Here is a 26,684-nt window from a genome sequence, read left to right as displayed (position 1 = left end):
GTAATTTTTTACTTAAAAGAAAAGATATCTTGCATTTGTTTCCTTTGGTGTTGTCTTCTTATATCAGTGAACAGAGCAAACCCATCCTTGGACATGACGGAGAATCACTCTCTAACAGGTGGGTCTTTGTTTACCACCTTTCTGCGCTCTCTGAGGTGTCCTGAGTGTTGACATCCCATCACAGGAGACTCCGGTCTGAGTCCAGCTACTGAGATGGATCACACTCCACCCTGTGAAGTCCTCCATCCACAAAATAGCTAAATTAGAGAACATGACGTACCTTCTTGTCCTGGAGGTCCGTAGAGAGCTCATAGCTGTCAGATAGCGCCTTGCAGCGTTTGCTCTCCTCCTCCTCTTGCTTACGGAGCGCCAGGCTGGCCGGCTGATGTCTGCTCCGCTGGGCCCAGGCGAGGCTCGCTGGGCTGGGGGGAGAAACGGGAGAGCTGCCCTGGAAGAAGAGAGCAGAGGAAGCTATTGATGAAAACCTGAAAAATAAGCCCCAGTGGACATGAAAGCACTTTTATATTGATTGTGGTGGAGGTTTGAATAGCATCATAACAGCTGCCTGGTGCAGAATGCACAGTAAGATGATTGCAGTGGTTGCAGTTGACAACCATTTGGTCTGTTATTATAGCATTTGCTCCATTCATCTCTGTATTGCTGGACATCAGTGTAAGATAAAATATTGCCCTGAAGGCGATAATCCAGGTTCATTTACAAATATCTTCGTGCACTCAGCTGTTGCTGCTCAGTTCAAGTAGAAAGAGGAAACTTTCTGCATGTTTTTATGTCAGAGTTTAATGACTCTTCTCAAACTATATCTAGTAAACTTCTTTATTCATGCTGTGGGCTAATAATCACTTTAAGGAAGTTATGGTCTCTCAGGAGAAGACTCCAACTGACTCCTGAGGGCTTCTTATGATGGGGGACACATATAAAGAAAATCAAATCAAAGCTTCTAAGTATTTCTTTATTCAATTAAATTGAATCAGGTGCAGGTGAACAAATATTAGCTAAAAAGGTCGTAGTTGTTCTGTACAAAATTCGCTGGGCCACAAGTTCCCTGATGCTACATTTTGCTGCATCAAGTTGCAAACAAATAGATCCATGAACGTCTTTGTTTTCTTAGTCTGAGCTGGAATCTGGATCAAAACTGTACAGTTGGATAACTCTGATATTCTCTGTCATTTTTTGTCATGTTTTTTTTTCAATAGTAAAGTCAGGTTGGGGTTGTGAGGAGCTGGACGCTAGCAATAGAGCATGTTAACAAACAGGTGAAGGGAAGTGGGGATGGGGTTGCTTTGCGCCAGCCAACTCAGAGGTGAATTTCTAATGAACAACTACAGTTCTGAAGAAAGAAAACGACACAAGGTTTTTAAAATTGTGGCCATAACTGGCATCATTGTAGTTAAAAGACGTATGGGAATGCATTTAGAATAGATCAAAAGACGATCAAAGTGGGATTTTATTGACTCGGATCGCCTTTGTCTAACACAAATGCAGCAGGTGGTGGAATGCACATAGACATATATTCTGGGAGGGCATAATTTATGTTGAGTTACCGTTCAGCAATTAGAGAGCTCAGTTTTAGAGCTAGATGTGTTGCAGTAAATATGTTGTTGACTTGGGCCAAGTCAGTCAGAGCAACTGTTTATTTCATTTATAGTTTGATGTTAAAGCTATTTCTCTGATTGAACCACAATACAAAAAATTCAAAAATTAACTCAGATAACAGTCTGGATTTTTCTCATATTCTCACCTAAAATGCAAAGACTGGCTTTGAATTTGAGTATTGTTTAAGTATTTAAATATTTGTGTTTAAGTATTTCTAAATTTAACATTTATGTCTTTAAAACATGAACAACACATTTGAAAAAAGTGGGGAAAAGATGAATGTGAAAATGTTTTGATTAAAAGCTGTAAAATGTTCTTTTGAGTTTTTGGCCAAACTTGTAATTTTCTAGGAAGGAAACTCTGTCATTTGGAAAATGTGTCAGAAATGATGGCAAACGAGTGTCGTTATAGTCCTGCAGTTGGGTTGCTTTGCTTGTTACCTGTGTGTGGACGTAGGAGGTTCCCAGGGGCCTGCCGGTGGACGCTGGACTGTAGGGGTCACAGAGGCTGGGGAGGGGGTTGTTGCTGTACCGGTGGAAGGGAGGCGGGTGACCAAAGGATGAATCAGAAAAGGTGAGTGTCTCTGGACACTGAGCGTCACCCTCAACACTGAAAAGACAGAAAAAACGGACTGTTTAGAAGAGAACAAAATGCAAAAAATCTGTAGAAAAGAAGGAAAAAAATCAAAGCAGATTCCTATTCATGTGGTATGGATCTACTTTGGACAAATTCTTATCAAAATGACAAATACAAAAATTATTTCAGACACTTTAATGAAACATTTCTAAAGCCTTTCAGATCTGCAGCAGTTCAGTCAAGTTCATCTCTGTTGTTGAGTCAAATGTGTGAAAAACTGAAAACAGATCATTCAGAAGCAGACTGGCCCAAACCAGAGAAACTGACCCAACACAAAATGGGATTCTACTAGACTGACCAGGAGGGAACAGCAAAACTTTATTGGTCCAAACAGGTCCAAATAAGACAAACAGGAAACAAGGCCCTAGACACCACAAGTAAATATCTGGCTTCAAGTTTCCAAAGAGACAGGCTGTGAATGCAGGTCAGGAAAGCCCAGGTCAAGACTGAAATGTGGAACCCCACTTTCAGCTTTGTGACAGATTATGGTCCTTTAGGCTTAAACAGAACCACCAGATGGGTTAAAAACAGATCAAAATGGACCAAAGCAGGAAAAAAATGACCTAAACCTGTTAAAATAGAGCAAAGGATGAAAGCTGGGCTGCAACAGGTCTGAAAAAGCAAAACAACAAACACAAAAATAAATGATGAAGTAGATCATAAAATAGCTGTTGGCTTATTAGAGCACCAGAGCCAGATGAAGGTGTAAGTTATATTATATATGGAGCTTTTCTACCTTCTTTGAAGGTCCACCAAAGCGCTTTAAAGTCACAGTCCCATTCACACATTTACACACTATGCCACCAAATATTGGTACCAACCGCATCAAAGGGATTCAGTGTTTTGCCAAAAAACACTTTGACACATTGGAGGTAACTGAACCTGTGAAACCAAACCCACAATCCTCTGATTACAGGTTAACTGCTCATCTTTTGATCTATTCTAAAGCGTTCTCAGTGGTCTTTTAATCTTATTAAGCCATTTTTATCCTAAAACTTGCACTATTTCCCATCATCCCTTTGTTTACACGCTCTCCCACTAGCTTACAGTCACTCACAACCCCAACCTAACAGTATTGTAGCAACAAAAATCGAGAGCAATATCAGGGCTGTCCAGTTGAACAGTTTAGATCCAGACAAGGAAAACAAAGACGTTCATGGATCTATTTGTCTACAAGTGCAACTTGTGGTCCGCCTAGCATACTTTCTATATCACAAATACAAGCTCAAAACAGCATTTTTTTTAAAAATCCTGATGCTCCTGATTCACCATGATTTGGATAAAGAAATACTCATAATCTTAATCTTAGGTTATGTCCTGATTCCTCAATACTCTCTATATCACTTGTCAAAGTCAAGTCCCAAGGGCCGGATCCAGCCCACTGAGTCAGTATATCCCACCTGCCAGATCATTTTATAGTTTTGTTATTAACCGTCAGTCCAATGTTATCTTGCAATGGTAACATATTGCGACATATTCCAATTCCCAAGTTGTCACATATTGATGCGTGGTTAGGGACCCCGCTGCGTCAAAAATTTACATTTTGGGTGTTCCCAACTTATCGTTTCTTCACATCCCACCCCAACCTCTGGGCCGCAAACCGGTACTGGGACCGCACCATATTGTAATCCTAACCTTAATCCGATACCAGGCAGTCAATACTGGTTCCGGACGCGGTACCAGACACAGACCAAGCCAGGTCATAGTTAAGGTACCAGGTTAGGGTTCTGCTACCAGCCGTGTCCTGAGGTATGGTCCACGATAAAAAGTTGAGTTTTAAAAGTTTCAATGTTTATCCTGTTTGGCCCGTGACCTAAGGTGTATTTTGGATTTTGGCCCTCTGTGCGATTGAGTTTGACACCCTTGCACTATAAAGTGCACTATATATAGTATGTAACCATTTTCTAGTGCTGTCCAAATCCACAATTCCAAAATCTAGTGCCACAGAAATTTCCCAGAAGTCTTTGCGAAAAACTGGTGTGCATTAATGCTCACTAAATTAGCGAAATAAACCACAATGCATTGTGGTTGAATAAAAAAATTGGGGTAAAGCATGTTTAAATGTAATTTTAAAATAATCCATCCACATTTTCATCATCAGAAGAACACAGTGGAATCATGAATAGACGTGAAATGTTAGAATGGATACAATTTTTTAATCCTGAAATTGGTGATGTCATATCCGGTGTTTAGAAAAACAGAAGAGAAGTAGTGAATATGGTCTCCGAATTGCTTCATAGTCCTGCAATGTGTAGTTTTTTTAGTAGTTAGGGATTGGGGCTGGAATTCACACTGTTTTATTTTCCTTTTTGAATGTCCTCCATCACCACAAAAATGCTACAAGAAGATGTAAGAAAAACACAAAAAACACAATTTTCATTGAAGTGGGTCTGTAAAATGACAGCAGGTGGTTCAAACTGAAGTGACAACCTCCGGAGATAAGCAAAAAGAAAATATAAGGATGTGGAGAATTGTGGATCAAACCAGACTTCCTTTTCACAAAAGGAACCCCAATGAAAGATCAGAAAAGACCCGCAGCGGTTCTGTGTCATCCTCAGCATCATCCGCTGGCTCATCATCTTCTGAGTCCGGCCATGTGCTGTACGGAGATTACAACTGACAGAAACAGCACAACGGATGTGTGATCAATGGACTTATTGATGAACGAGACGCATCATGATTCTGTGAGTTTGACCATCAAAGAAGCTCTCTGTGTGGATGGAAGACGCCGTGACGCTGGCAGGGAGGCTGACGTGGGCACAGCCAAACTAATGCACACACACGCACGCTCATGCTGAGCAACCCACATACACAACTCTCTGTAAACCCACACTGCACACCCCCACACATTCACACACTCCTAGCTGTTGCCATGACTCACCCCCGTGTGACTGTGAGGGTTTTGTACAGATATCCTGGCACAGACAGGTTGATGTTTTAATGGTTGGAAGTGAGAGCATAATTTTGAAGGTGACAGGCAGACCTTCAAACATCAGCCCTGCTGCTGGGCTATGAACGTGTTTTCTTTGGACCAAAGACGCTTCTCTGTGTGAAAAATGTCACCAACTCTCTTTGATCCAGCAGTATGGAATGAATTTTCTTTTTTACAGTTGTAAAATTGATGACAAAAGTTGGCATTTCCAACACAAATTTGCAGCATCATCTCCTCTCTGTTTATCTTAAATTTGAGTTTTTTTCTTGATTTTGTTCATTTTTAAAGAACCGTCCATTATTTCTTAGAATTTCTGTCTACTTATGAATGTTTAGAAAGTCTGCTGGGAGCAAAAGAGGAAGGATTGTTGAATAATCTGTTGAATCTGTTGCTCTAAAGGGGCATAAATCCATATTTTAAAACTGTTCAATGGAAACTATATCTATCTTCTTTAAACACTGGCAAGAAAGAGTATTCTTCTCTACAAGAGGTGTATGAAACCAGCGTCACGGGACAGGCAAAAAGAATCACCAACGTTCCCTCCCCTCCACTGCACAGCGAACACGAACTCTTACCATCAGGGCGGCGCTATCGAGCAATAAGACACAAAAGCGACAGATTCAAATTGTCATTTATCCTTAACAGTTGTTGCACTACTATACAAGTTTGCTTAAGAACAATGAAGTCCATTTTAACTAAATTATAACCTGCTGTATTTTATTAGATATTAGTGGCGCCACAAAATTATTTTAATAGTCGACTAATCTCCAATTATTTTTTCAGATTAGTCGACTAATCGGGTTATGGGAAAACTGCATGTAAAGCACACATCTTAACCATCATTAGCTTTAAAATAACTAAAAACTAGCTATATAGCATTACTTGCGATGATGCTAGTGTGAATGCTGTAAGCTGAATTTGGTTGCTGAAGATGCTAATGCTGATAGCTGAAGATGCTGAAATTGATAGTTAAAATTGCTGAAGCTGATAGCTGAAAATGCTGAAGCTAATGGTCCATATTGGCCTAAAAAACCTCAATAAATGCCAAAATAGTCCAAAAAGCTAGCATAATGCCATCATAACTTTCAAGTTTACTACACTTTGACTCCATATAATGTTGTGTGTGTGTGCAAACATAGTTATGCAGTTAGAGGCACTGTGAGTCCAAGACAAATTTACCTTTGGAGCAATAAAGTATATTTGATTTGATATAATCACACAACCTAGCAGTGACAAAATAAGATGTTTGGTACAAAAGTTTTGGGGACATTTTAGCTTTGTGAAACACATCCTTCACTCTGCTGCAAAAATGACCTTTAAAAGAAATGAAGCTTAAGAAAATTCAGTTGAAAATAAAATTTCTGACTCTTTTTATTCAAATTCATTTCCCTGCTCAATTCTGATGTATCCACTATCAAACAAATAGATCCATGAACGTCTTTGTTTTTCTTGTCTGAACTGGAATCTGGATCAAAACTGTACAGCTGAATGTTCTGATCTTGCCCGTGGTTTTTGCTGCTCTGGTAATGTTAGGTTGGGGTGTGAGGGGTTGTAAGCTAGCCCCCTTCCCCCATCCAACAGATGGATGGGGGAAGGGGATGGGCTTACTCCGCACCAACAGTCTCAAATAATTCAGACACAAATTTCAAGTAAACTCCTGTACAATAACAGTTTTTTTTTAATTTTAGCTAAAAACATCATAATCATAATGAAAGAATGATTGGGAACGCTTAAAATAAATCAAAAGATGATCTCAGAGGGACTTTATACCACCTCAGACTTTGAAGGACGTGCAAACTTTTCATTAAGGTCAACTCTCCCTCAGTTCTCCATATTATATCATTGGTCACACATAATTATGTGGTGATTAATCACATCCGTCACTTACTAAAACATAAGCTTGACCTCAGCGGCTCACAGACTCTAATTACACACATAAACTTGAAAGTTACAGAACAAGAGAAATGGAACATTCTGTTTTTTTCCTCCAAAAATGTGTTTCATTTATTTTCTTCTCCTGCATAGAGTTATCCTTGTGTGTGCATTTGTTTGGCTTATTTCAAAAATGCAGAGACAAGAAAAAGAGTAATTCTTCATTTTTAAATGTCAAGTAAGAAAGCAGGAATGACCTCAGAACAATCAAAGGCGGATTGGCACCGCCGTCTTTGAGGGAGGGGGCTTTTTCCTTGAAATGTTTTCACCAGAAAAAACAGAAGACGTCTCAAAACACCAACCGAACACAGAGCTGCAGGTGTACAGCTCTCATCAGGACACAAACTAATGTTCAGACACAAATGCAGCTCAGAAAAGCTGTGACGACTAAATAACGTTGGCATCCATCTCCTCTCGCAGAAATCATCTTTCTTCCTTCGATTTCCATCTCCTTCGTATTCCACCCCCCCTCACTCCATTTCAAATCTTCCCGAAGAAACGGGAAGACCTGAAATGGTTGAAACGCATCCTTTTTCTCTGACAGCTGCGGCTGAATCAGCCGGGAATGAGTTGTGGGCTAAATGTGCGCTATTTACACGCCTCCGCGCTCCAAAGCCCCCAACCCCACAGGTGCAGCGTCCTCTGGCATGCAGCTGCTCGCTGAAGCCGTGCGGTAAACTTCAAATAACCTCCACCTAGGACGGCGTCACATCTGTGCCAGAGCCGGTCCAGACATCTGACCGAAGCACAGCCTACAGCTCCTCTGACAGGAAACAGCCTGAAAAAAACACCTTTTAACCATCATTAGTTCTCTGTGATTCTTGTCAAGTGAATTTTGAGTTTGATCAGAAATGTTTTATCTGAAAGCTTTTGATTAAGGGAAGCAGCTTCCATGAAAAGCAGCTGCTGCCTCACTCAGGTGACTTTCTGACGAAGTGCCGCTCACCTGCTGCTAACAAGCACCACCCCCTCCTCCAGCCTCCACCTGCAGGCTTCACCCCGCTCTCTACCTGCAGGTGTTCGGCACCAAAGTCACAGCCAAGAAAGTGAGTGCTGAAAATAGTCAATGGGAGCCAAGAGTAGGAAATAATTAAACACAAACACCTGCTCGACCAACAATCCACAACAAAACACTGTATGTTAAACAGGTTACACCTTCTCCTACAACTGCCCCTATGGGTGAATATGGACTATATACAGGTGAAAAACCTCTACAGAGCCCACAGAAAATATTCAAGTCATAAACCATTCGGTGAGCCTGTAAAACAAAAATGTGCTTTGTTACTATGGGCATGCTGGGAGCGACAGGTTATAAAAAACACGTAAGGATAAAGTAGGTGAGACGCAGGGCTGTCGAACAGATTTTTATGTTTTTCAAGCCCTTAAATCTTGTGTGAGGAGTCTTTAGCTCCAGACCAGCGTTTACGTTTTACTGCAGTTAACTTCAACCGTCTACGCAATCAACTTACTCTGTCGTGGAGAAAAATACTTTATATTAGTAATGTGTTGGTCCCCCTCTGTGGCTGAAGCCATCAATGAAGTGTCTATTGAACCCTTTGGTCGTACAATATAGTTATAACTTCATTGAAAGGCTCAGCTAGCTGCTGAGAGCTCTCTGTTTTTGTCTTCACAGCTGCTGACAGAGTCTGGTTTTAGACAAAAATCTAAAGTAGGGTCCTACAGCTTATAATGTTTAGTCATGTAGTTGCAGATATTCTTTATTCTTTGATCTAAGGTAAGGACGAGAGCTTTATGTCAGATGATGGAACTAAAGATGTTTTTTCTGTTTGGTTGTTAGTGGTGAAGGAAGTCATTTGTTTTACAATCCAGAATTAGAATTTATAATTGTGACTAAAAGGATGAAGCCATTGTAACAGCCAGCATGTCCACTGAGTTACTTTTAGCTTGTTAGCACAGCCACCAGGTTGAGGATCTTTCTACAGCAGACACTTCACTGCTGTTAGTCTTTTAGCTCCAACTCGATAATAAGAGTTAATCAATTAAAGTGTTATTATATCTGATTCCATCATGAATAGAGTGATGATCCAGGACTACAAAGACATAAAGATGGACACTAAAAAGCTTCATTAAATATTTAAAAATGATGATATCAAAAGCTCTATTAAAGACAGAATTAACTCCAAACCATTTCTCTGGTTGATGCAACAAACACTATTATTGTTGTGTTGTTGAAAATGTTATGACAGAATAACAAAAACATTTTTTTTATTATTTATTTATACGTTTTCACCAACAGGTTGAAGCCCATTAATAGGCAAATTCACATCGTCCAGACTTAGCCTCCTAATACTCACTGAATATAAAACACTGCTGTTTTCTGATGAATTTCTCCTTCACTGCTGTCTCTTTGTTAATAAACTTCACACCAGCGCATGTTTTCACACAAATCTTTAAAAAAAGAAAAAAACAATACAACCAGCCTGCACAGACTGAGGCAGCAATGGAAAAGGTGCGATTCATTCTCCTTTTGAGAATTGAGATTTGAGAAAATGTGTCTCCATTTTATTTGGACTGTTCTCCCTGCCTTCAAAAGCCAATATATTGGAGTCTAGCATTTGTTTTTAAAACTAGAATGTGAGGCAGAGCTTTCAGTTACCTTCTCCTGTTGAGCCAGCAAGACTTATCCAATTGGTTGGTTGGGTACTTTTTTTTTTATCCAAAAGGAAAATTTAGGCCCATTAGAAAAAAATATAAAATTTTCTTGGAGTGAGTAATGAATGATATCTCAAGAGTCCTGAGGTTGACGCTCGAGGGGTCAAGAAACTTTGTTACAAAAAGTAATAGTCCACCATACAGGTTTTCACTTGAATTAACATGACAAGATGACACGTTTACTTTCACAATCTGCTTTTATGTCAACTTTTTTCAATGACTTGAGACAATGAAAGGACCTTTATTATGAGAAATCCACTTTTTGAGCTTTTAAGTTTTTTGTAATAAAGTTTTCTAGGGCATAGTCTCTGCAGAGTGGCAGGAGTTGCCTCTGAGTTGTGGGCGAGACTGATTCCACAGAGCACAGATCCTTGTTTAAACTCTCCCGCTAGCTTACAGCCCCTCACAGCCCAGACCTAAAATAGTGACCAATAACAGAGCTTTCCAGCTCTACAGTTTTGATCCAGATTCCAGTTCAGTCAAGGAAAACAAAGACGTTTTGTGGATCTATTTGTCTACAAGCTAATGCAGGAGTGTCAAACTCAATCGCACAGGGGGACAAAATCCAAAACACACTTTAGGTCGCGGGCTGAACAGGATAAACATTTATTGAACACAGTAAAAAACTCAATTCTTAAAACTTTAAAACCATTACTTTTTAACATAATTATGAACTACATATATAGCATTACCTGCAATAATGCTAGTGTGAAGGCTGTAAGCTGAATTTGGCTACTGAAGATGCTAATGGTGATAGCTGAAGATACTGAAGTTGATAGCTGAAAATGCTAAAGCCGATAGCCAGCTAAATATTAGCTAAATGCCAAATTACCCTAATAAAAAAAAAAAAAAAAAACAGAGTTAGCCAAAACAGCTAGCATGTAGCTGAAAAAAAACACAGAAAAATGCTCAAATTAGCCAAAACAGCTAGTGTGTAAATATTAGCCTAACTCCAAAACAGCCTAAAAACTTAAAAAAAAAAAAAAGCCGGAATTAGCCAAAACAGCTAGCATGTCACTGAAATATTAGCAAAACTCCAAAATAGCCAAAAAAAAGTTAGTAAATGCCATATTACTATCAGAATGCCAATTTTTAAAACTTTAAAACCGTAACTTTTTAACATATATATGAACAATAGCAGAAATATTATTCCAGAATAAATCAATTTAAACCTTAAATGACTTTCAATATTTTACTCTCCATAAAAATATATTTTGTCAAAATTATACAAGTTAGAAATAAGCACAAGATAACATCGGGCCATTAATAACGATAAATTAAACGATCTGGAGGGCCGGATTCGGCCCCCGGGCCTTGACTTTGACGCATGTGAGCTAAATACTACCAAAGGAAATTTTAAGCTGCATTTTCTTTATCTAAGTGCTCCATCATCAGAAGAATGCAGCAAGTACATGTAAAAAAACAATTTTCAGCAGAGTGGGTCTTTAGAGAACGCCGTTCTGTGTTGAATGTGAATATCCGTGACCAACAGGATGCTGCAGTGATCAGCAGCTCTGGCTGCAGTGTCACAGTCTGACACCAGAAAGTGAAAAGAAGAATGAGGAAGAGGAGGGCCCCGACCTGATGATTCACTGATCTGACCGTTTCACTGTCAGTGCGACGGTTTTCAGACTGACAGACATGAAACAACAGGAACTCTGCACTGCAGAGACGGAATAACAGGATTCATGCCTGTAGGCTGGATGTGTATTTACAGATTCATTTGAAGGTCCTACAAACCACAAAATCTTCACCGGATTGAAATGACGTTATAAACAAATGTGTGAGATTTTCTCTCCTCGGCTCTGCAGAGGTCCCCTGCGGGCTTCCGTAGCCTCCAGCTGTTGCTCTGCAGACTGCTGTGGTCTGTGATGCGGGCCGAGGGAGAGACGGCACCTGCAGCGTCGTCAAAGTCACTCCCACAGCAGGTCAGTGTGTCAGTCGTATAAATAATGTTCTGTGATTACCTGTTGAGCTCAATAATTACATACATGCATCAGGACAACACCTGCCCCCTCCGCACGCCTGTTCCACCACATAAATCTGTAATGTTTAATTAGTCCGGAGAGCTGTACGCATGAAAACCAGGCACGTGCACCTTCGTGCACGTGCCTGGTTTTCATGCGTACAGCTCTCTAAAATCACAGAAACGGAGGAAGAAAAGAATCAAGGGGCTCCAAGTTCTCAGCAGAGAAGGAGCTTCGTATAGACAGTGTCTGAAAACATGGTTCTAAAGAGAGTTGAAACTGGAACCAGGAACCATTCTGCTCCTCTGCCCTATAGGCTCGCAGTGCTCCACATTCACACAACGAGGAGGAAATGTGTGTTAGTGAGACACAGCCCACCCATGCCTCGGTTTACCACAGCGAGTGTGTCAATGTTTGTGTTTCTTTATTGATGAGTTGTGTGTCTGCATGTGTGAGGCACCAAATGGCATCAAACCCCGAGGCATCGATCTGCTTTTCACAACAACTCCATGTGAGTTCTTCCTCCATCGTCTTGAGCTGTACTCGCCATCTCATGGATGGACCATCTCCTAACGGAAAACTGGGATCCCAACAGCTTTATCACGAGCATCACAACCGAACCTTTTCACAGTGACGTCTGACAAAATGCCGATAGTAACTTCCAGTGTTCGCATTTAGAATGGCAAAGCTGACAGATTTGAAACAATTTTACTTAAATAATAAAAGGTATCCTTACATATTTCAAAAGAAAAAATGTACAATATTTATTTTATGAATGTCCTAATGAACTGTATTTTCATTTCTTGTCTTAAATCGTTCACAAATCTAAATACAATTTAAATAATCTTTGAATATTTGAGGTTTTATTCAAAATATTGACATTTCAGTAGCCCAGATATTATTCTAATGGGTTCTATTTTGGCTGACATTGTTCGCACAAAAGTCGAGCACAAAAGCCAATAGAAAATCATGTTGCCCACATTTAATACCTTCGGCAAAGACGCTGCATTGCCCTTATGCTTCCCAGGATTGTTGTTTTTCTGGATATTTTAGGGGATAATTGTAGAATGGTTTGGTTCAACAAAAATGTTATTAGCAGCTATCGAACCTTGTATTTTTAGCTTTCAAAATAAGAGCAACCAAGTACAAAAGTACAAAAATTCCTCTCTTGGTGATTGCATTTTATAAAATTTTGTGGAAATTGTCGCTATCCTATTTTTGGCAACAGTTTTCAATTAAGCCCTGCGATAGACCGACAATCTGTCCACGGTATATCCTGCCTTCGCCTGTCAGTAGCAGGGTTAATCTCCAGCAACCCCGCGACCCCGAAAGGGACAAAGCGATCAAGAAGATGAATGAATGAGTTTTCAATTAATTTGATCATTTTTTACTTTTATTTTCCCAGAGATCAGACACAATTATGAGCAACAGTGAAGAGGAATGATGTTAGAACCACAGCTGAGCTAACAGCAGCTCACTGACCGCAGCAGAAAACAGTAATAAGTTTGACTTTAATGTCAAACATCCTGGAATTGTCTGACTTTTGCTCTGTTTACAATAATTATGTGAGGATGGAAATTTAGGCAACTTTTCACTGGTGATTTTCTGCAGCTCCACATCTCATATCCAAAGCTATTGTTACCATTAGAATTATTAGCACAGATTAAAAGAATAAAATCATAATTACCTTCATAATCAAACAAGAAGCATTCAATGAAGTACTTGTAACCTTTGTCTAACTTTAATCAGGTTGTCGGAGATAAATAATCCACGACTTGTTTAATACTACTACATTTGTACTTTGATTTGTGAACAATGAGAGGGAAAATCGAATACAACCAGGTAGGACATTTATATAATAAATATTGTACAATTTTCGGTTACAATTGTTTAGCTTACCGTTTATTATTTATGAAAAATTGCTTTAAACAGTGTTCAGTTGTCAGCTTTGCCTTCAGCCACTCTGCACATGACCGGCGATGTGCCATGTCACATGACATGTGACATGTGTTGTCTACTACAACACAATGCTCACCTTGAGAGGCCTAATCTTCATCATCTTCATCCACCTGCAGCCGTCAGTGTGTCCTGCAGGGAGTTACCCAAACATCTTCAGCTGAACTACGTGAGCTTTCTGCTCTTCTGCTGTTCTCACGGTCCATTTCCCCCTCTCCCAAGCAGCACTTCACACGAAAACCAACATTGTGATTTTATTGGTCTTGACCGACCCTTACTGCAATGCTCCCTTGTGAAAGCTCAGCAGCTGTACCCAGCACCTCTGGACACTATATCACCTGCCACCATACCTGCACTGCTCACCCCTGAGTCATACATCCTCCGTCTGCCTCCAGCTCTGCTTTTTCATCTCGTTTATCTCACTGTGTGCAATATTTTTCATGTTTTTAACAGCCTCCCAGCTCGGAGCCATCAGCTCCTGTTTGCTCCTAACCTGTAGCTGCTCATATGCATGTCTGAAAATTTTTACAAGCTTTACAGCGTTTTCTGTCAGACTCGCCTGCAGGGCGGAGCTGTGGCGTTAATGAGAGCCGACAGACATGCGTGATTGGTCAGGAACGATAAGGCGGCACTTGAAAGAAGAAGAAGAAGAGACATGAGGGTGGATGAAATAGTCTCCTGACTACTGAAAGTTAAGCCGATACCTCCAGTTAAAACACATTTACATGTTTATTTTTCATTATGAAGAAACATATTTACATCTGGAAAAAGACATTAAGATTTAAACAAACACATTTCTCCGTATTTGCAGAAAAATCAGTGCAGTTATAGAAACTGTAAAAGTGTAAGAGCTATCAGTTCACCAAAACACTACTGCATCTTTTAATGACCTGATATTTACACCAGACTGAAATAAATGACAAGCTACAGATACTAAAATGGGTCTTTTTTTTCAACAATTTAATCTTTAAAGTTTGTGTATGAGATAATCGAAACTCTTATTAAAGTAGCTGATGTGGCATATTTTCTATGATTGATCAAAAATTTAGCGTGCCACAACGGTATCGTTTGTAAACTACAGATATGAACACATTTATTATGTTTAAAAGGTATAAAATCAATCCAGAAGTTAATAATCGGTTTCTATTTCTGTTTTTGTACCATCTTTGTCTTATTATGTTCATGCGATGCAAACAAAAAGACGTCCAATCATAAGCCTTCTTCGTCATCCAAGTGAATATCTCTGTCAAATGCCATTAATATTTGCAGCTTTAAATGCCATATACTTAAGAAATATCTAGATCGTATCACCAAAAAGTTAGTTGAAAGCATCGATTCATGGACTTAAACCTATAAAAATGGTAAGCATAAAGTATTAGTAATTGATTTAATATGCATTTTTTTCATAAGTGACCATGGTACAGTTTATGTTGGATAATGGGCTTTCAGAAATAAATGGATTTCGCAGAAGCAACTGTCCATTGTCCACATCGTTCATTAATTTCTGATAATGTACACCTCGACTGGCATTATCCCCTACATGTGTTAGAGCTGCCAATCTATTCCATTTTTTTTATTTGTAATTAATTAAAGGAGGTCAAAAGTTAACTTGTAATAAATAAGCTTTTTACAGCAAATATATTATAATTTAAAAAAAAATATTTTAGCACACTTTAAACATCTTTGAACAAAGAAAATCTTCCAGCTAATTATTAATTAATAATAATCTAATATATTAATTAATATATTAAAAGTAGACGTGAAGTGGAATCATTCAGAGACTTGGATTTTACCTGATTTTGATGAGATGATCATAAAACAGCAAAGAATTTTCTAGCAGCATTTTTTATGACAGAATAAACCACTGAGGTCAGATCAACTTTCTAATTTTAATTCAACATCGTGTAAAAAAGCTAAACTACCAGAGTTTAATGCATTTAGAGAAGTTCCCCCTGCTTGAACAAACAGGTTTAAAAGTATCAAAGTTGTTTTCACTGATCCAGGTTTCGGCCTTCTTCTGGCCTTTACCGTCCCATCTATCAGGCTGTCTCTGCTTCTGCTTCCCTGCTATGTCAGAGTGAGTAATGTCTGTGGGACCTCTGGACCTCAGGTTCTTAAAACAATCCCAGTCAGAGCCCCGTCTCCCACAATAACCTGCAGGAAACGCTAACGAGCTGTCTCAAATACTGCATACTCAGCAGTCTGATTGTTATATGATCAGGTATTTGACCTGAACTGCACAATATCACTGACTCAAGCGGTTTCAGAATTGATTACTTCCTTTTGCAATTTTTTTTCTCAGAATGACATACAATTCCAGCATTTTGAGGTTACAAAGACATTTCTGTTTATTTATTCTGTCACAGAGAAATGTCTGTGAAAACACATTATCTGCAACACGAAGACAAATATTTCAGGTTCTGGTTGTTTGCTGTAAAGGTTTATTTAAACAAAACTGAGTTCAAAAGGAAAGAAAATTATTCCTGTCGTCTTTATAAAGCACTATACTTGTTTTGGAAAAGTGTGTAATAATGCAAAATTCTTAGAAGAGCGTTATAAGGAGTTTAGATATAGCAACTATTTAGAAAGAGTGTTGAGCCTCATCATGTCTTTTTCATATTTGGTGCAAAGTATTAGAAAAACAATCAAATTAATATTAGTATTTTTTTTCAGAGAAACAATAGATGCAACAGTCTCCTGACACACAGCTGTTTTATTCCGGGTCTTGTATGAGACAAACTAGTTATTCATAGCAGGAGGTGTCCACTCCAGCAGGTGGACGATGGCTTCTACCTTTTATAAATTTACTAACCAAAAGCTAAAAATGGAGTGGACTATTACTTTAATAGAATATTTCATTTTAAAGCGGTATTTCTTTATTTTCAAATAGCCTTTTAGAACCGCAATCACATTTAAACCTAATGCTAAAAGGGCTGCATTGCTTTTTATTTTAAACACAGTATTCTCTTTTTCCATAAAAATGAAACTTTTAAAATAGAATTGAGGAAGTATGATGTTAAGTGGTCAATCATAAGTATCATGTATAAGTATATATATATATATATATATGTGTGTGTGTGTGTGTGAAAAATTATATATATTTAATTATTGGTAAAAAGTCTAGTGTCAACAAGTTAAAGGTGTAAATCCCTGTTTACCTATTCTAAAAGAAAAAAAAATGTTTCCTTATTTTCACTGAGAGGTTCCTCATCAGAACTTGGAGCAGTAATCTGAAATGCCCCTCAGGATCAAATGTATCACAATGTATCACAGAAAGATTGATGCAGGGCAGCTCTCTGCCAAAAGACTGCAGCGTTTAGTGTCTCCACAACAACAAAGACCACAGCTCTTTGTGTAAATCTTCCACCTCACGGCTGAAGATGCTGGTAGGAGGTGACAAACTGAAGCTCAAACCGACAATCTCTTACGCATAAGCAGACAATAAATAAACTGAAAGTAAAAAGACTCAAGCCTCACTCCGTGTCAGAACACTTCAGTTTGTGCGTTAGTGCCTCCCCGGCTCTATTAGACATCTTGTGTGACTTGGCAAAGGCGATCTGTGAGAAGTCCCATGAAAGGCCTGTGACTGCAGAGGTGCAGGATTTAACTCCAGTCCCAGTAGAGATCAAGAGGCCTGAAGAGACTCCTTCTGATATTGTTCCTCCAATAAACACGCGTCCAGTCTCTCCTTGGTTCTCTGCAAACACATCTGCACTGAATCAGAGAAGAATACTTTTTTTTTTTTACAAAGTAAGTAATTAAGAACAATTTCTGAACGACCTGACAGACCAATCATTGCTATAATTTAAACCAACAAGCACACAATTAGTCATACAAACATAAAACCACTGCTGTTACACAGTATATGAATTAAAATGAACATACTGACTCATTTATTTATAAATAAAGGTTTTTCCAACAAGATATTTGTGAAAGTGTGTTTACAAGGTGAGTCTAACACCTGGTTCGTACCGCATGCGGAAGCGCCGCGGAACGGAGGCCGCTTCCGTTTGGCGCCCTTGTTAACTTATGGTGGAGTTCACACCAGACGTGAAGCGCCACGGTCTTCCGTTTCAGGCTCGCGCAGTAAAGCGATCATTTTGGCGTCTGGTCTATTTTTTTGCATGAGCGATCCGCGTCAATCCTGGCAGGAAGTTATGCCAAGACACATAAGAAAATGTGATCAATTTTCAAAATATAACAATTTTTTTTACAATAAAATATCGCTATTGACAAATGTGATCATATTTTTGTATCTAAACAGACTGTAGAGATGAAAATACAGATTTCCGCCTCATTGGTGGGGATTAGAGACCGGAGACCTCCGCGAATACACGTGAAGATGGATAAATACAGTACCGGTTGTGGACCGAGCTAGGGTTAGGGTACCAGTACTGGCACTGTGTCCAACAAGTCAACCAGACCCCTAATCTGATTGGAACAGCCAGCACATCAAAAAACAAGGAATGGGGGACATCAAAAACGTCAAAAAGTGACGCAGAGGGATCCCTAACCATGCGACTTAGGAATGAGAATGTGTGAGTATTTCAGCACTCCCAAGGTGGTTGTGATAAAAACCATGACCAGATCCAAAGCCAGGCTAAGTAGAACAAACGTGATTTTTTTTTGTATAGCTAATTGGAATGCTGTTCATTTCCACTTTTTTCATTCCTCTTAGATATGGACGGGACAGCATGGTGGCGCAGAAGTAAGCACTCTTTCCTCATAGCGAAAAAACTCTGGTTACATTCCCAACTGGGACCTTTCCACGGTCCCGAAACATGTTTCATAGGCCAACTGACTTATGAAATTGTTAGGGGTGAATGTGAGTGTTATGCCTTTCTGCAATGGACTGCCAAACTACCCAGAGTGTACCAAGACCCTTGCCCAACAGTGGCTGGGATAGGCTCCAGCAACCCCATGATCCCAAAAGAGACAACGCAATTATAAGTGATAAATGAACGGATGGCAGTTATTGAGTCAGGACAACAATTAACAATCATGGTCACATAAGAGCATCACTACTTGGTGATAATCTTCTGTTTTCCAAGTCAGTGGTTTGTTCCAATGCTTTAAGGAGAAATTTATTATTTGTCTCCATGGTGATTCAATGCTTGATGATGAAGAAGCACATCAGACCCATCTGGCTTCTTTGAGTCAAGCTTTATCCAGTTGTGTTTTCTCAGTGACTCATTAAACTTTAAATCATAATATCCGAAGTTGGATATTTCCAGGATCAAAAGAATGATGTTGAATGAAGGTATTTATGGATTAATACATTGAGTCAGATTTGGTGATACATTCATATATATTTTCTCTGATAATATGATGTCAGATTTGATTATGCAGGCAATGAAATTGAGGGATTTCTTTTAAAGTTTTTTTATTACTGGTTTTCAGGGTTTGATCCTTAAAAGATGAATTTCTTTTCAAAGAAAGAGAGTTTAACCTTTCTTGTGGGTTGTGTAGTTTTATTTCTTATCACTCGGAAAGCCTGCCAATCATCACTGGCTTTAGAGCTTTTAGTGTTTTGCAATGCAGTGTTCTTTTGTTACACAAGTGATCCAAGCTCATTATAAAACTAGGGGCTATTTCTGGATTCTTTTTTACTTTCTTCATCGGTGCATTGATGGCAAAAATGAACATTTCATTCACCATGAACGATTCCCCCTTCGAGTGCTTTTTCCTTCTCCATCCTCCCAGTGCCTGACTTGTCCATGTCCTCCTGCTTCCCTTTTTCTGAGGTCATCAGTCAGATCAGTGACAACTCTGCGTTCTTTCTTTGTTGTTTGAACTGGAAGTGATTCTCCAATATGTAAAAAAATAAACTATAGTATTGTAAGTTTCAGATGCACCCATCATGGGATTGAGAGCTCAACAACAGATCCTTAAATATTTGTGGATATTTTTAAATTTTTAAATTGAGAAAATGTCCTTTTTTCTGTTCTAACTTTTAAACAATAAAACAGCTGCTCATATGAATAACCTCTAGCCCAGCTGAACCTGAACATCCTACTATAGCCTCTTTACAGTGGAGCTCCTTAAGCAAAAACTGACCATTTCCATGTGAATTGCAAAATTCATCTTAAACTGACGGTCAGTAGAAAAACCTTCAGGATAGATTGATTTCTTTAACCAATTATCTGTGATCGAACCTGTAATTACAGCCACACTTTGAGTTTATCTTGTTTGTTTTAGGCTTTGCTTTACACGAGTCACTTTACTCTTACCCACATTGATGCCGCCACTGCTTACTTCCTGTTCCTCTTCTTCCCATTTTTGCCCCGTGCTTCCTCAAGGGGACATTTGAAAGCCATGGAGGTAGCCAGACCACCTGAAGCAATGTGAAGTTCAGTGTTTTGCTATAGGACACTTAAAGTCCCACTCCAATCATACCTTCACTATTGTAAAAGCTCTTCCACTGAAGCAGTTATTAACGAAAATCAAAAAGCTTTTGTCGTTTTTTAAGATACATTTTATCTTTAGAAACTCACCGGAAATACAATTCTGGGTTGGGGGCGGGGGTGTTGACAGAGACCAACCCACCCACTCCCCCTCCCTGTCGCTGAGTTCTGTTACCACGCTCTTGTACAAGCTTATAGCCTTAAGCTAACATTGGTAGCACAAAAACGACGAGTATTATTGGATCTAGTGGTATAGTTTTGAGCCAGAACCACAATTCACTACAGCACGAGTGTTGAGCGCTTATGTAAGCGTGAGTGGGCCAGGATGTGTGCAGGGGGAGAGGAGACTTTGGCCCCACCCATTTCAGTAGCTACGTCATTAGTCTGAGCTTCTTCAAGCATCCAGTTTTCTGATCGATTTGAATTAAGAAATCCTTGGAAAATCAGTTTTAACCATAAATTCTTTAATGTGGTCCTCTACTATGAGAAAATGCTACAAGAACATGTTAAAAACACAAAAAAGATGATGGCAAACAGACTGAGTCTTTAAGCACATGGCCATTAGCAGAACCCTTGTTTATCTGATTGCAGCTTATTTTATGGGGTATCAGTAGATTGTGATCCCATCACAAGTTTTCGACAATAAAATGTTTTTAAAGCATAGTGCCTAGTAAATAATTTACCGAAATTTAATTGGTTATCTCAGCTTCCTTAAAGAAAATTTAATTAAAATGTCTCCAAAATATAAAACGCTTGAATTTTTCACTAAATTTGACCATTTCTAATTCAATCTTAGGTAGTTATAATCCACTGTACTTGCAGCTTGATCAAAAAATTCAGAGAAAGTGGACATATTTCTACACACAGAGACAAAAACAAAGATTTGGGGGAATTTCTCATTGACAAGTATGGGATATATTTTAGTTTTCTTCCTTTAAAAAATTCTGTATACTGCTCCATCGTTCTGTTTTCTTTACCTCTCTTCTCTTTCAAAGCTGCCAGGATAATTCGGTTTCTCTCCATGGGTCTATCAAGCTGACCACTTCCTCTCACATGACTGATATCCCTGAGCTGCAGTCACTCATTAGGAGGAGGGCAGAACAGAATCAATAGTATAACACTATTACATCAGACACCATTAATAATCCCACCGAAGGCTGTCAGGCCGCTCTGAGGAGGGTCTGTGCAACGCAGCGGCGTGAAGGTCTATTTCAGGTTGTGTAGCAGCCGTGATCAGTTAACTGGCTCGGATTGGTCCAGCATCAATATCCCCCTCCCCGAAACCCGATGACTCACGACTGTGAAGGTGACTCTATCTGTAATGGATGAGAAATTAATCTGCTTTCACATCTTTTTGGTTGCTTTTGTTTTTGTTTACAGATGAAAAATATTCCAAAGAACCCCCATGAAGAGCAGAAGACGAAACTTCTGCGTCCCTGTGAGGTGTTTGTGTCGTGTCTCATCAGAGAGTACATTTATTAACGTAGTTATTGTGGATCAACATAAAACTATGCTTTGTCATTGATGGATCAGGATTTATCTTCAGTAACATGATGCTGTAATTAATGAAAAAGCAAAACCAACTTTTGCAGGAGAACCACTATAAAGTTCAGCTTCAGTGTGGCTGTAGATCCACACCACCAAAATTTGGATTCTTTTTTTAGGACAGTAGATGTATTAGTTAAACTAATGAACTTTTTTTCACATTTTGAGGACAGAAATCCAAATTAAGCTCTAAAACATAATTATATGGGGTCAAAAGAAGATTTCTCATTTTTTTTTTAATTTTCAAAAACACGTTCAGTATTTTCTGTCAACGGCTGGTCTTTTTTCAAACTTATGTCATATAAGGTGCATCGAACTATAACACAAATAAGTCAGTGATAAGTCCGTCAGTCAGACTTTATAAACTGCGTTCAAGAACTTGTTCGTAACATGCTACACGTTAGCCATGAAAGGTTAACCGCGTTAGCAACATTAGCGTAGTCACAATACCAGTAGCCTCTCACCCAACATTGTAACACAGAAAAAAACAAACTGATACTCCTAAAACCCCAACCTTGTTAGTAACAAAAAACAAAAACAAAAAACTTTCTGGCTATGTCCGAATTCCCCCCTAATCCCTAACTACTAAAAAACTACATAGTGCAGGACTATATAGCGCCCTGGATTTTTAAAAGCAATTCAAACACGATGCTCACGACTTTTCTTTCCTTTTTCAAAACACCAAATATGATGTCATCGATTTCAGAGTGAAAATCAAATCAATAAAAACATTCTACGACGTCTATTTTGTGACTCCACTGTGTTCTGATGATGAAAATGTGGATAATTTATTAAAAACGTACATTTAAACACTTTTTTTTTTCACAAAAATTATTTGACGCAATGCATTGTGGTCTATATTCACTAATTTGGTGAGCATCGATGTATCCTAGTTTTTCTCAAAGACTTCTGGGAAATTTCTAGGGCACTTGATTTTGGATTTGTAGATTTGGAATGTACTCAAAAAAAGGTGAACGCACCATATTGTGAGTAAGGAAGGAATTCGGACATAGCCACTGTTACATGTTAGCATATTCACAAAAACTCCCAATCAAACATTTTGAAAGAATGCCGTGTACCGCTCAAAATTGCTTCAAAATCAGTAAACACAGGGAGAATTAATACATAAATAAGGAACACTTCTGTTTTATTGAATAAAATTAAGGCTTTTAAGTGTGCCTTATAGTGTGAAAAATACAATGCTAATGCTAAAACAAAAGGGATCAAAATGAATTCAGTCTAATGTTAGCTAAATCTGAGATTTATTAATAAATGAAAGTTGTATTGACTCATTTTGTTTTTCAGCTGAATTTCATCATAGAAAAACATCTTTGTTTTAGCATTTTTTAACTATGGAGGTTAAAATAAATACGAAGAAATGAAACAGAAAAAAGTGGGTGAAGAAAAGGTTTCAAGGATGTCAATTTGTTATTTCACCCCAGGTGGAAAAAAATATATCTCTCTGGTCTGGATCACCTGATTAGAGAACAAAATACATATGAATGAAAATGTTGGTCAATGGGTGTCAGATAAAAAGTGGTCAGGGACAAACAGAAAACTTTACATGGGTCGGTTCATGATGGCACCCAGCTTCAAACTTCAGCCTTAAAACAATATTCAAGAAAAATTAAGGATCTAACAAAAATCGCAGTTTTAATTGAGTTGTTTGTGGAGTCTTTTACATAGTTACTCTCCATTTACATATTTTTTCTGTTTGCTCTCTTTGTGATTAGCGACATAACAAATGACAAAGGGAGGAAAAAACGTGTCATTTTGGCGGATTGTTCTCCGTATCTTTCATAGTTGGCACCTGATTTCCTGCTCTGTCGGAGGATACTGGGCACTGCTAAAAATAAACGCGTTCTCTGTCATCTGTCGCAACTTGCACCTACGCCAAAAACACTATCTGCGTCCTGGTTGGCCGACTGCTCAGGAGAGTCTCTGCAGGTCACCGGCTGCACATGTTACTGCAGGAAGCAGCCAAAGCGGCTTCGGAGAGGCGAGCTCCAAAACACGGATCTGATTGTGCTGACGAGGGGCTGCTGGCTGGAATGAGGAGGAGGACGATGGGTGGGTGGAAGAAGAAGAAGAAGCAGAGGATGAAGAGGAGGAGGAAAACACTAATGAGGAAAAACAAGGAGAAGAGGAAGGAGGGTTGTACAAGCAGAGGTTGGCAATGATGAAGAATCGCTCAGGAATGTCTATTAACAAGACAAACGTAGAGAAAAGAAAGAAAAAGACGGCAGTGAGGACAAATGAGTAAAACGAAAGCAGGGAGGTTGCCTAAAGCTTTTTAACAGATAATGATGTGAAGGATAAGAAAAAGGGTTAACAAGGAGGGAGAAATGTGGATGAAAGGAAGGGCAGAGTGAAGGACGGAGAGGACGAGCCTCCAGGATGAGAGGAGACAGCAGAGGAATGTGTGAAGGACAGCAGGTGATCAGCACCAGAGAGGAAATGATCGGTAAACAGAGAGGAAGTGGGAGGAGACTTCAAGGAGAAGGAAACAAACCACAGCTTTGGACGATTAAAACGACATTCTTCAGGGAGTTCGGCTCCTGTTGGACATGCTGCCCATGACCGTCAGCAGCAGAACATCATGAGTCGACATGCTTTCACTGGTCATTATTTTGCAGCTTTTTACTTAGCTGAGTAACTGGGAAGAGGAAAAAAATCAATGAATAGAATCTCTGCTTTCCTCTTAAAAATACTGTGGGGGAAAGGCTATTTAAAACACAGATGAACAAAAACTATTGCAGCATGCTTTGGTTTTGTCCCCCTCTAAAGGTCTAAAACCATGAAAATATGAAATAATACAAACAATTATTATTAATTTGTCCAGATTTTTTAATAATAAAAAAAGTTGCAAAATGTTTTCCCAAACAAAATGTTATTCCTAAATATTTCTAAAATACTTATCATAATTTTAAAGGATGTTACAGATTGGACATGGTTATAGGGTGCAGTGAAAATGAGTGTGATCACACCAGACATGTATAAAAAGATTTGATCAATTAACAAAAGTTCTGTACTAATTTGAAACATTTAAAAGTATTAGTCTTCTTCAAATTTACATTTTGAGCTTTCGGTTTAATCAATTTAAACATTTACTTTGATAAAAATGTATATTCTTAATTTTAATGAATAACAGAGGTTTTGTTAATTGATGAAATATTTCATTTTTTAGTGAATCTCTGAGGCGGAGGGAATTGTAAACAGGACACAGGGAGAACTGGACTGATCATCTCCTTCTCTCTTGTGTTTGTTGGTCCCAGAAACCCAAAATCCCATAAACTTCTATTGAAACCGCTATTACTCAGTCATTCCGTTTATAAGAATAACCATTCTTGCTCTGGCATCTCTTTTTAACATGTTCTTGCCAAACCTAATTTTTTTATCTCTAGTTATTCAAGTTATCAACTGACCAATCAGATACCTCAGTAAGAGAATGCGGTGCCCGCTGACCCCACCTCAAATAATCGACAGTTATACGGACCAATCAAAAATCGTGCAATACCACGGAAAAATGGTGACTGAATTGACTTCATTTCGTTGTAACCTGAGGTAACAGCCTTGTTTTGTCCATCTATATTCATCTCAATGGTATAGGAACTCGATGCAGTGACACATAGCGCTAAATATAAAAACAAATTCTATTCTTCTGCACTGATGCTAATGAATTCAATGCATTTATGTAAATGGAAATGAGTTCAAATGAACCCATCAACATAGGGACAAGTTCAAAGTTTGGATTTACAACAACGGAAGAACTATTTGTGTGGAGTCGTGATAAACACAATCTCAACAAGGAAGAACGTCAAACAAGACGAGTAACTGGTGCTGTCTATCATCTGAAGACACCTCAATTCTAAACAATAAAGAAGTTCAGGGATTTACAAGAAGAAAAAGGTAACACTTTACATAAGTTGCTGCAAAAACTCATTATAATGTAGGCAAAGATAGTTAATTTGTAATTTGTTTTGTTATTTATTAATTAATCTTACTAAGTGTGTATTGTGCTAATAAATGTCTTACCACCACCCTATAAAAACATTAATAATGTTTGTTAATGTGTTAATAAAGCTTCTAAAGGAATCTTATTATAAAGTGTTACCAAGAAAGGAATAAAACGTCCACAACCAGACCGGTCAATGGCTAGAACAAAGGAGAAACATTTGGAAGAGTTTGGCTGCAAAATACCTCAATAAGAACAAGCATGGCAGTGGAGCTGTGGTTATTGGGGCTTATTTTGCAGACACAAGACAGTTTGAAGTTGCTGTGTTGATCAGAACTTCCATAAAACTAAAATCCCCAAATAAAGAAAATGGAGCAAACTTCTCCATAAAGATGCAAAAACTCCTCTCAGATGTTGCTGGCAAGTTTGAATCTACAAGTTGCTGAAATATCAGAAAAAAAAAATGAATCTGCAAGAGGTAAAAAGTGAAGTCATCTGGGATCAGGTGGTGAGGTTCAGTCCCTCTGAATGTTGGAGTTCCCCCTGGACATGTTTACTCATGAAACACCCCCTAATATGGACTATTTCCTCTGAACTTTTTGCCACATGACTGCAGGCGAAACGCTTTCCTGCAAAAGCGTCTGCAGGGAATCACCTGTAAAAGTGCACATATGAACTCACACTCAGTCACACGCTTTCAAACGTAATACGCGTGAATCTCAACTCTATTTCTGAGCAGAGACGTCAGCTGCCTTTCAGGTGAGAAAAAGAAGCTTTAAGGGGAGACGTAAAAATAGATCCGGGCGGATGAAGACGGCTGTTATTCTGCTTCTTCAAGTCTGGTGTTTGGTAAAAATGTTGCTGCATCACTGCAGACGGGAGAAGTTAGCGATGCTGCCTCTGAGAGCTTATTGGTTTTAGAAAATAGTTCTAAATTTACAGCCGTAAATTTACTGTTCTCCTTCAAAATCTACCTTGGTATGCAAGGTTCGTTAATTCAAACTGAGTTTTTCTACGACAGTTTGATTGACAGTGATATAAAAGCAGAAATACTAAGAAATGAAAAGTGA

At 38.7% G+C, this 26,684-nt stretch overlaps 1 protein-coding gene across 1 annotated transcript in view; it reads right to left on the bottom strand.

Moving 5' to 3' along the window:
• The window catches only part of LOC112158869 (IQ motif and SEC7 domain-containing protein 2), a gene marked incomplete at its 3' end in the record, with an annotated part of 166,813 nt that overhangs the window by 24,527 nt on the left and 115,602 nt on the right, over positions 1 to 26,684 (bottom strand). Inside the window, 2 exon segments of the mRNA XM_036212883.1 lie at positions 281 to 448; positions 2,055 to 2,223. Coding sequence (XP_036068776.1) covers positions 281 to 448; positions 2,055 to 2,223 — 337 coding nt within the window.

This window comes from Oryzias melastigma, linkage group LG7, assembly GCF_002922805.2.
Source record: "Oryzias melastigma strain HK-1 linkage group LG7, ASM292280v2, whole genome shotgun sequence".
In the NCBI taxonomy this organism is placed as follows: Eukaryota; Metazoa; Chordata; class Actinopteri; order Beloniformes; family Adrianichthyidae; genus Oryzias; species Oryzias melastigma.
The sequence above is the reverse complement of the archived record's forward strand: the minus strand, read 5'-3'. Positions and strand labels throughout refer to the sequence as shown.